General features: G+C 43.4%; 1 protein-coding gene across 1 annotated transcript in view; it reads right to left on the bottom strand.

The window, feature by feature from the left end:
* Positions 1–12,233, bottom strand: part of LOC139552823 (protein furry homolog) — a 217,877-nt gene that overhangs the window by 121,249 nt on the left and 84,395 nt on the right. Inside the window, exons 11-14 of the mRNA XM_071364886.1 lie at positions 4,414–4,517; positions 3,919–4,027; positions 1,204–1,290; positions 213–384 (exon numbers count right to left, since the gene is read on the bottom strand). Coding sequence (XP_071220987.1) covers positions 213–384; positions 1,204–1,290; positions 3,919–4,027; positions 4,414–4,517 — 472 coding nt within the window. The remainder of the gene's footprint in view (positions 1–212; positions 385–1,203; positions 1,291–3,918; positions 4,028–4,413; positions 4,518–12,233) is intronic.

The raw sequence follows: 12,233 nt of genomic DNA, 5'->3' as shown, positions 1-12,233 counted from the left end.
TAGACATGGACCCCAGATAAACATGGACCCCAGATAAACATATCGTACAAAATATTATTGCGATATGTAACTGTATCGATTTTTTGCCCCATCACTAGTGGGAGAGCATCTCTAGTACACAGACAGACACAGACAGACAGACAGACAGACAGACAGACAGACAGACAGACAGACAGACAGACAGACAGACAGACAGACAGACAGACAGACACCTATGAGTTGGGCTTCGTCCTCAGTGAGCGTCTTGCTGAGGTATGTCTTCTTCTTCTTCAGAGAGTTTCCAGAGGGCAGAGTGGCTCCAGTGTTGGGCATGGGAGGCTCCCCGTCCTTCTGCTGCAGGGCATCAGCTATCACCAGGAAGGCCCTCAGACCTATGTTCATACGCTACAGAGACACATCACACACACACACACACACACACACACACACACACACACACACACACACACACACACACACACACACACACACACACACACACACACACACACACACACACACACACACACACACACACACACACACTATTAGTATTAGTATACATTTGAGGCTCCCCGTCCTTCCGCTATAGGCATCAGGTCAGTGGTGTAGTGTAGTTAGCGAGGCCCCTCTCTGCAAGGTCCGAAACAAGGAAAAACATTTTTTAAAGGACAATAGTTATCTACTTCTCATGCTATTCTACAAATTTTGCCAAGAGGGTAAAATAACATTTTGCCGTTTTAAAGCCGTTTTAAAGCTCCGCCATTTCCTGTTTGCTAAAATTCGAAAAGTTCACCTAATTTCAGTTGGTGACAAAATAAGCAAGTATTGTGTAGAGAATCATTTTACCATCTAAACCGCTGTGGTATATATTTTCCATAACCCAAAATATTGTATTTTCAGCTGTTTGAAGCTGATGTATAAAACTGAAAAGTAAAAGACACAAAAAACTAAACTTAATAATGGTAGGCACAGAAATAGCGCAAATAGAACATATTTACTATAATTTCTTAGACTTGCTTTCAATGAGAATGACAGATCTATAACTTACATTTCTAAGTGAATTTGGTCAGGTCACACAAAAACATACCTATTGCAGCTTTAAAGCCACTTTCCTGTAAACAAATTAAATAACTGTCCCATGGCTTATGAAATGTCCAAATGCTATCTGAAGTTGACCTGAGCTTTAGGGGCACCGAACCTTCTTGCCACTGTGTTCGTTACCTCTGGGTTGAGACTGAAAGCTTTGGCAGGCTTCCCAACACACAGCAGGTCAAAGATGATCTCCTTCATGGCAAAATCGAGTCTTTCCTGAAGAGAGAGGAGGAGAAGAGGACCAACATTACAGAGTACTGTTAGGAGACAGAGGAGTGAGTGTGTGAATGTATGTCGGCGTCTGTGTGTGTTTCTCTTAAATGTGTCTGTGTGTGTGTGTGTGTGTGTGTGTGTGTGTGTGTGTGTGTGTGTGTGTGTGTGTGTGTGTGTGTGTGTGTGTGTGTGTGTGTGTGTGTGTGTGTGTGTGTGTGTGTGTGTGTGTGTGTGTGTGTGTGTGTGTCTGTGTGTGTGTGTGTGTGTGTCTGTGTGTGTGTGTGAATGTATGTCGGCGTCTGTGTGTGTTTCTCTTAAATGTGTCTGTGTGTGTATGTATGTGTGTGTGTGTGTGTGTGTGTGTGTGTGTGTGTGTGTGTGTGTGTGTGTGTGTGTGTGTGTGTGTGTGTGTGTGTGTGTGTGTGTGTGTGTGTGTGTGTGTGTGTGTGTGTGTCTATGTGTGTCTATGTGTGTGTGTGTGTGTGTGTGTGTGTGTGTGTGTGTGTATGAGGTGGACAATTATTTTAGGAAAGTAAAAAACAACAAAACAATAGGCTATAATGTTTTGAATATATGCTACACATCCAAACACAAGGAATAGTGTTTTTATAATTAGTTAAAGGCTGTTTTGAAGGAGACTTAAATGACTATGGGGTTAAAGTGCAGATTGTCAGTCATACAGTGTATGACTGTATGTGACACACAATTAATCTTCTCCTTTCCCCCCTCTGATAACCAGGTGGTGAATCGCATCTCTGCATGTCTGGCAGACATATCAGTGTGGATGACGGATCACCACCTCAAGCTGAACCTCGGCAAGACGGAGCTGCTCTTCCTCCCGGGGAAGGACTGCCCGTTCCATGATCTCGCCATCACGGTTGACAACTCCATTGTGTCCTCCTCCCAGAGTGCTAAGAACCTTGGCGTGATCCTGGACAACACCCTGTCGTTCTCAACTAACATCAAGGCGGTGACCCGTTCCTGTAGGTTCATGCTCTACAACATTCGCAGAGTACGACCCTGCCTCACGCAGGAAGCGGCACAGGTCCTAATCCAGGCACTTGTCATCTCCCGTCTGGATTACTGCAACTCGCTGTTGGCTGGGCTCCCTGCCTGTGCCATTAAACCCCTACAACTCATCCAGAACGCCGCAGCCCGTCTGGTGTTCAACTTTCCCAAGTTCTCTCACGTCACCCCGCTCCTCCGCTCTCTCCACTGGCTTCCAGTTGAAGCTCGCATCCGCTACAAGACCATGGTGCTTGCCTACGGAGCTGTGAGGGGAACGGCACCTCCGTACCTTCAGGCTCTGATCAGGCCCTACACCCAAACAAGGGCACTGCGTTCATCCACCTCTGGCCTGCTCGCCTCCCTACCTCTGAGGAAGTACAGTTCCCGCTCAGCCCAGTCAAAACTGTTCGCTGCTCTGGCACCCCAATGGTGGAACAAACTCCCTCACGACGCCAGGTCAGCGGAGTCAATCACCACCTTCCGGAGACACCTGAAACCCCACCTCTTTAAGGAATACCTAGGATAGGATAAAGTAATCCTCCTAACCCCCCCCCCCCCCCTTAAAAGAGTTAGATGCACTATTGTAAAGTGGTTGTTCCACTGGATATCATAAGGTGAATGCACCAATTTGTAAGTCGCTCTGGATAAGAGCGTCTGCTAAATGACTTAAATGTAAATGTAATACAGCCAAGACATGCTAATCTCTCACCATTACAAATATCATATCCAAAATAACAGGGGAGGTTAGCATTTTTTTGGGCGGGGTATGATATTTGTGCGTCTGTCATTATTCACGATCCATTCAGGATTATCCGTATTAATTAGCATCCACATTAATGCAGATGTGTTCAGAAACATATTATATTATTATTGACAATTTAAAGTGACTCCAAAATGACACAATACATAATTTTCCATTCATTTCTATTGGGCACAAATTAATCTGAAAAAACAGAGTCACAAGCTTGATGTAATCATTGCATGTTTGGAATATGGGACCAAATACTAAACGTTTGACTACTTTAATACACATATAAGTGAATTTGTCCCCATACTTTTGGTCCCCTAAAATGGGGTGACTATGTACAATAAGTGCTGTAATTTCTAAACGGTTTACCCGATAAAATACCCTCAAAATTAAAGCTGACTTTGTATATCATTTCAAATCAACAAAAGTTGTTAACTTCTCATCTCCAGACAGATCTTCTCTTTCCAAACCGTAGGCCTATGTTTTTCTCGCAATTGTATTTTGAAATATCTGAAAAGTAAACTGACAGCCGCAACCAACCATAGAAATATAACCCATAGATTGGCAGTTCCCGTTCAATTCAGGACTGGCAGAGTTTAACTGTCAAAGTACCAAGGTTACTGGTTCCAAAATCCTTCAACTATAGAACAGTAACAACCTGCTCTATATTTGGCATGAATTCTGTTCAAATTGTGGCCTTCCGGGACTGTAAACGTTTGTGATAAAAACTTAGAAGCTCTTGATAATCTGTAAGTAAACGATGCTCTCTGGTGTAGTATTGTGAATGATGATATTTCTGTCTGTTCAGAGTAATATTTGAACCCCATCAGGAAATGTTCTGTCCGGTTTGTTTGTTGTATGTCCATAATACACACCTGGGCTATAAATTGTATGATCTTGACAAAGATGTTGAGCGGCATATCTCTGGGTACGACACTACGACTGCCCTTAGGGAACAGAGTGGTGGTGATGGACGTCAGACGACTAGAGAGAACGAGAGAGAGGAGGAGGAAGGGAGAAAGAGAAAGAGAGAAAGAGCAAGAGAGAGACAGAGAGATGGGGGGGGAAAGAGAGAGAGAAAGGGAAGGGAGGGAGAAGGGGGGTGAGAGAGAGAGAGAGAGAGAGAGAGAGAGAGAGAGAGAGAGAGAGAGAGAGAGAGAGAGAGAGAGAGAGAGAGAGAGAGAGATGGATTAACATCACACAACAGAAGCAATACATGACATCCTTCTTGTATAATACTGAAGGAGAGCATACACATGTACAGGCCCCAGAACAGCTATTGAAAAACTTCGGATACACACAAAAGGGCTCCTGTTGACAACATGTAAACTGGCGATAACAGACAAGCTGGATGTTGTAACCTACAGTACCTCTGCGTTCCGGTGTTGCTCTCACACTTGATCCTGATCATGTAGACCCAGAGGAGACGGTAGAGAGCCTCCAGAGCCACACGGGCCATCTTGGGATCCTTATTCTGGAAACACACACCTCAAGAGTTAGTCACACGTCGACAGCACCACAGTAGCATCGGTCTGGTTTCACACCACATTAGTTCAATTACCACTGACATAGAGTTTCACCATAGGATGATAGTGTAAGAAGCATTACGCACTGTGCCACTGTCTATCCCATGAGTGAGAACCCGAACAGAATCCAATAACATTACCAGACATACACTCTGAGAATAAAAGGTGCTGTCTAGAACCTAAAAGGGTTCTCCGGCTCTCCCCGTAGCAGAACCATAAACAACCCTCATGCTGTATCCTACAGGCACCCTGACATCTATTCCTTTACAACCGTAACACCGTCTACTGAATCTCTTCCTCAAACAGCACAGTTAATAAGGGGGGTTGAGGTGTGTGTGTGTGTTGAGGTGTGTGTGTGTGTGTGTGTGTGTGCGTGTGTGTGTTTGTTGAGGTGTGTGTGTGTGTGTGTGTGTGTGTGTGTGTGTGTGTGTGTGTGTGTGTGTGTGTGTGTGTGTGTGTGTGTGTGTGTGTGTGTGTGTGTGTGTGTGTGTTTGTTGAGGTGTGTGTGTGTGTGTGTGTTTGTGTTTGTTGAGGTGTGTGTGTGTGTGTGTGTGTTGGGGTGTGTGTGTGTGTGTGTGTGTGTGTGTGTGTGTGTGTGTGTGTGTGTGTGTGTGTGTGTGTGTGTGTGTGTGTGTGTGTGTGTGTGTGTGTGTGTGTGTGTGTGTGTGTGTATTGATCCCAAGGGCTCCACATTTTGGTTTTGGCCCCCTAACACGACACAGCTGACTAAATCATCTAACTTAATGATGAGCTCTCTGTAGGGTAGTGTGTACGGCCCAGTACATCACTGGGGCTAAGCTGCCTGCCATTCAGGACCTCTACACCAGGCGGTGTCAGAGGAAGGCCTTAAAAATTGTCAAAGACCCCAGCCACCCCAGTCATAGACTGTTCTCTCTACTACCGCATGGCAAGCGGTACCGGAGTGCCAAGTCTAGGACAAAAAGGCTTCTCAACAGTTTTTACCCCCAAGCCATAAAACTCCTGAACAGGTAATCAAATGGCTACCCGGACTATCTGCATTGTGTGCCCCCCCCAACCCCTCTTTTATGCTGCTGCTACTCTCTGTTTATCATATATGCAAAGCCACTTTAACTATACATTATAGGGTTATTATATACATATATAGCCTCGCTACTGTATATGCTCTTTCATGCCGTCCCTAGGGGGTGCGTCACTTGAGTGGGTTGAGTCACTGACGTGGTCTTCCTGTCTGGGTTGGCGCCCCCCTTGGGTTGTGCCATGGCGGAGATCTTTGTGGGCTATACTCGGCCTTGTCTCAGGACGGTAAGTTGGTGGTTGAAGATATCCCTCTAGTGGTGTGGGGGCTGTGCTTTGGCAAAGTGGGTGGGGTTATATCCTTTCTGTTTGGCCCTGTCCAGGGGTATCATCGGATGAGGCCACAGTGTCTCCTGACCCCTCCTGTCTCAGCCTCCAGTATTTATGCTGCAGTAGTTTGTGTCGGGGGGCTAGGGTCAGTTTGTTATATCTGGAGTACTTCTCCTGTCTAATCCGGTGTCCTGTGTGAATTTAAGTATCCTCTCTCTAATTCTCTCTTTCTCTCTTTCTTTCTCTCTCTCGGAGGACCTGAGCCCTAGGACCATGCCTCAGGACTACCTGGCCTGATGACTCCTTGCTGTCCCCAGTCCACATGGCCGTGCTGCTGCTCCAGTTTCAACTGTTCTGCCTGCGGCTATGGAACCCTGACCTGTTCACCGGACGTGCTACCTGTCCCAGACCTGCTGTTTTCAACTATCTAGAGACCGCAGGAGCGGTAGATATACTCTTAATGATCGGCTATGAAAAGCCAACTGACATTTACTCCTGAGGTGCTGACTTGCTGCACCCTCGACAACTACTGTGATTATTATTATTTGACCATGCTGGTCATTTATGAACATTTGAACATCTTGGCCATGTTCTGTTATAATCTCCACCCGGCACAGCCAGAAGAGGACTGGCCACCCCTCATAGCCTGGTTCCTCTCTAGGTTTCTTCCTAGGTTTTGGCCATTCTAGGGAGTTTTTCCTAGCCACCGTGCTTCTACACCTGCATTGCTTGCTGTTTGGGGTTTTAGGCTGGGTTTCTGTACAGCACTTTGAGATATCAGCTGATGTAAGAAGGGCTTTATAAAATACATTTGATTTGATATAGTCTCACTATTGTATATAGCCTCGCTACTGTATATAGCCTCGCTACTGTATATAGCCTCGCTACTGTATATAGCCTCCCTACTGTATATAGCCTCGCTATTGTATATAGCCTCCCTATTGTATATAGCCTCGCTACTGTATATAGCCTCCCTACTGTATATAGCCTCACTACTGTATATAGCCTCACTACTGTATATAGCCTCCCTACTGTATATAGCCTCTCTACTGTATATAGCCTTGCTACTGTATATAGCCTCTCTACTGTATATAGCCTCACTACTGTATATAGCCTCGCTACTGTATATAGCCTTGCTACTGTATATAGCCTCTCTACTGTATATAGCCTCACTACTGTATATAGCCTCCCTACTGTATATAGCCTCTCTACTGTATATAGCCTCTCTACTGTATATAGCCTTGCTACTGTATATAGCCTCACTACTATATATAGCCTCTCTACTGTATATAGCCTCTCTACTCTATATAGCCTCGCTACTGTATATAGCCTCGCTACTCTATATAGCCTCGCTACTCTATATAGCCTCGCTACTGTATATAGCCTCTCTACTGTATATAGCCTTGCTACTGTATATAGCCTTGCTACTGTATATAGCCTCTCTACTGTATATAGCCTCGCTACTGTATATAGCCTCGCTACTGTATATAGCCTCGCTAATGTATATAGCCTCACTACTGTATATAGCCTCGCTACTGTATATAGCCTCGCTACTGTATATAGCCTCTCTACTCTATATAGCCTCGCTACTGTATATAGCCTCTCTACTTTATATAGCCTCGCTACTGTATATAGCCTCTCTACTGTATATAGCCTCCCTACTGTATATAGCCTCTCTACTGTATATAGCCTCACTACTGTATATAGCCTCGCTACTGTATATAGCCTCGCTACTGTATATAGCCTCGCTAATGTATATAGCCTCTCTACTGTATATAGCCTCGCTACTGTATATAGCCTCGCTACTGTATATAGCCTCACTACTGTATATAGCCTCACTACTGTATATAGCCTTGCTACTGTATATAGCCTCACTACTGTATATAGCCTCGCTACTGTATATAGCCTCGCTACTGTATATAGCCTCTCTACTGTATATAGCCTCTCTACTCTATATAGCCTCGCTACTCTATATAGCCTCGCTACTGTATATAGCCTCACTACTGTATATAGCCTCACTACTGTATATAGCCTTGCTACTGTATATAGCCTTGCTACTGTATATAGCCTCACTACTGTATATAGCCTCACTACTGTATATAGCCTCTCTACTGTATATAGCCTCGCTACTGTATATAGCCTCACTACTGTATATAGCCTCACTACTGTATATAGCCTCACTACTGTATATAGCCTCGCTACTGTATATAGCCTCTCTACTGTATATAGCCTCTCTACTGTATATAGCCTTGCTACTGTATATAGCCTCACTACTGTATATAGCCTCTCTACTGTATGTAGCCTCACTACTGTATATAGCCTCACTACTGTATATAGCCTCGCTACCGTATATAGCCTCTCTACTGTATATAGCCTCTCTACTGTATATAGCCTTGCTACTGTATATAGCCTCACTACTGTATATAGCCTCACTACTGTATATAGCCTCACTACTGTATATAGCCTCTCTACTGTATATAGCCTCGCTACTGTATATAGCCTCGCTAATGTATATAGCCTCACTACTGTATATAGCCTCGCTACTGTATATAGCCTCGCTACTGTATATAGCCTCACTACTGTATATAGCCTCACTACTGTATATAGCCTCGCTACTGTATATAGCCTCCGTACTGTATATAGCCTCGCTACTGTATATAGCCTCTCTACTGTATACAGCCTCCCTACTGTATATAGCCTCGCTACTGTATATAGTATATAGCCTCGCTAGTGTATATAGCCTCACTACTGTATATAGCCTCACTACTGTATATAGCCTCGCTACTGTATATAGCCTTGCTACTGTATATAGCCTCACTACTGTATATAGCCTCACTACTGCATATAGCCTCTCTACTGTATATAGCCTCTCTACTGTATATAGCCTCACTACTGTATATAGCCTCACTACTGTATATAGCCTCACTACTGTATATAGCCTCGCTACTGTATATAGCCTCTCTACTGTATATAGCCTCTCTACTGTATATAGCCTTGCTACTGTATATAGCCTTGCTACTGTATATAGCCTCACTACTGTATATAGCCTCTCTACTGTATATAGCCTCACTACTGTATATAGCCTCACTACTGTATATAGCCTCGCTACCGTATATAGCCTCTCTACTGTATATAGCCTCTCTACTGTATATAGCCTTGCTACTGTATATAGCCTCACTACTGTATATAGCCTCACTACTGTATATAGCCTCTCTACTGTATATAGCCTCACTACTGTATATAGCCTCTCTACTGTATATAGCCTCTCTACTGTATATAGCCTCACTACTGTATATAGCCTCACTACTGTATATAGCCTCCCTACTGTATATAGCCTCTCTACTGTATATAGCCTCTCTACTGTATATAGCCTCACTACTGTATATAGCCTCGCTACTGTATATAGCCTCTCTACTGTATATAGCCTCGCTACTGTATATAGCCTCTCTACTGTATATAGCCTCCCTACTGTATATAGCCTCTCTACTGTATATAGCCTCACTACTGTATATAGCCTCGCTACTGTATATAGCCTCGCTACTGTATATAGCCTCGCTACTGTATATAGCCTCACTACTGTATATAGCCTCACTACTGTATATAGCCTTGCTACTGTATATAGCCTCACTACTGTATATAGCCTCGCTACTGTATATAGCCTCGCTACTGTATATAGCCTCTCTACTGTATATAGCCTCTCTACTCTATATAGCCTCGCTACTCTATATAGCCTCGCTACTGTATATAGCCTCACTACTGTATATAGCCTAACTACTGTATATAGCCTTGCTACTGTATATAGCCTTGCTACTGTATATAGCCTCACTACTGTATATAGCCTCACTACTGTATATAGCCTCTCTACTTTATATAGCCTCGCTACTGTATATAGCCTCACTACTGTATATAGCCTCACTACTGTATATAGCCTCACTACTGTATATAGCCTCGCTACTGTATATAGCCTCTCTACTGTATATAGCCTCTCTACTGTATATAGCCTTGCTACTGTATATAGCCTTGCTACTGTATATAGCCTCACTACTGTATATAGCCTCTCTACTGTATATAGCCTCACTACTGTATATAGCCTCACTACTGTATATAGCCTCGCTACCGTATATAGCCTCTCTACTGTATATAGCCTCTCTACTGTATATAGCCTCGCTACTGTATATAGCCTCATTACTGTATATAGCCTCACTACTGTATATAGCCTCTCTACTGTATATAGCCTCGCTACTGTATATAGCCTCGCTAATGTATATAGCCTCACTACTGTATATAGCCTCGCTACTGTATATAGCCTCGCTACTGTATATAGCCTCACTACTGTATATAGCCTCACTACTGTATATAGCCTCGCTACTGTATATAGCCTCACTACTGTATATAGCCTCGCTACTGTATATAGCCTCTCTACTGTATACAGCCTCCCTACTGTATATAGCCTCGCTACTGTATATAGCCTCTCTACTGTATATAGCCTCGCTAGTGTATATAGCCTCACTACTGTATATAGCCTCACTACTGTATATAGCCTCGCTACTGTATATAGCCTCTCTACTGTATATAGCCTCTCTACTGTATATAGCCTTGCTACTGTATATAGCCTTGCTACTGTATATAGCCTCACTACTGTATATAGCCTCTCTACTGTATATAGCCTCACTACTGTATATAGCCTCACTACTGTATATAGCCTCGCTACCGTATATAGCCTCTCTACTGTATATAGCCTCTCTACTGTATATAGCCTTGCTACTGTATATAGCCTCACTACTGTATATAGCCTCACTACTGTATATAGCCTCTCTACTGTATATAGCCTCACTACTGTATATAGCCTCTCTACTGTATATAGCCTCTCTACTGTATATAGCCTCTCTACTGTATATAGCCTCACTACTGTATATAGCCTCACTACTGTATATAGCCTCCCTACTGTATATAGCCTCTCTACTGTATATAGCCTCTCTACTGTATATAGCCTCACTACTGTATATAGCCTCGCTACTGTATATAGCCTCTCTACTCTATATAGCCTCGCTACTGTATATAGCCTCTCTACTGTATATAGCCTCCCTACTGTATATAGCCTCACTACTGTATATAGCCTCACTACTGTATATAGCCTCGCTACTGTATATAGCCTCACTACTGTATATAGCCTCGCTACTGTATATAGCCTCACTACTGTATATAGCCTCACTACTGTATATAGCCTTGCTACTGTATATAGCCTCGCTACTGTATATAGCCTCGCTACTGTATATAGCCTCTCTACTGTATATAGCCTCTCTACTCTATATAGCCTCGCTACTCTATATAGCCTCGCTACTGTATATAGCCTCACTACTGTATATAGCCTAACTACTGTATATAGCCTTGCTACTGTATATAGCCTTGCTACTGTATATAGCCTCACTACTGTATATAGCCTCACTACTGTATATAGCCTCTCTACTTTATATAGCCTCGCTACTGTATATAGCCTCACTACTGTATATAGCCTCACTACTGTATATAGCCTCACTACTGTATATAGCCTCGCTACTGTATATAGCCTCTCTACTGTATATAGCCTCTCTACTGTATATAGCCTTGCTACTGTATATAGCACCCTACTGTATAAAGCCTCACTACTGTATATAGCCTCTCTACTGTATATAGCCTCACTACTGTATATAGCCTCACTACTGTATATAGCCTCGCTACCGTATATAGCCTCTCTACTGTATATAGCCTCTCTACTGTATATAGCCTCGCTACTGTATATAGCCTCACTACTGTATATAGCCTCACTACTGTATATAGCCTCTCTACTGTATATAGCCTCGCTACTGTATATAGCCTCGCTAATGTATATAGCCTCACTACTGTATATAGCCTCGCTACTGTATATAGCCTCGCTACTGTATATAGCCTCACTACTGTATATAGCCTCACTACTGTATATAGCCTCGCTACTGTATATAGCCTCACTACTGTATATAGCCTCGCTACTGTATATAGCCTCTCTACTGTATACAGCCTCCCTACTGTATATAGCCTCGCTACTGTATATAGCCTCTCTACTGTATATAGCCTCTCTACTGTATATAGCCTCACTACTGTATATAGCCTCGCTACTGTATATAGCCTCACTACTGTATATAGCCTCGCTACTGTATATAGCCTCACTACTGTATATAGCCTCACTACTGTATATAGCCTTGCTACTGTATATAGCCTCGCTACTGTATATAGCCTCGCTACTGTATATAGCCTCGCTACTGTATATAGCCTCTCTACTGTATATAGCCTCTCTACTCTATATAGCCTCGCTACTCTATATA

The sequence above is a fragment of the Salvelinus alpinus genome, chromosome 24 (assembly GCF_045679555.1).
Source record: "Salvelinus alpinus chromosome 24, SLU_Salpinus.1, whole genome shotgun sequence".
Classification (NCBI taxonomy): domain Eukaryota; kingdom Metazoa; phylum Chordata; class Actinopteri; order Salmoniformes; family Salmonidae; genus Salvelinus; species Salvelinus alpinus.
Note: the sequence above shows the minus strand (reverse complement) of the source record. Positions and strands in the feature narration are given on the sequence as shown.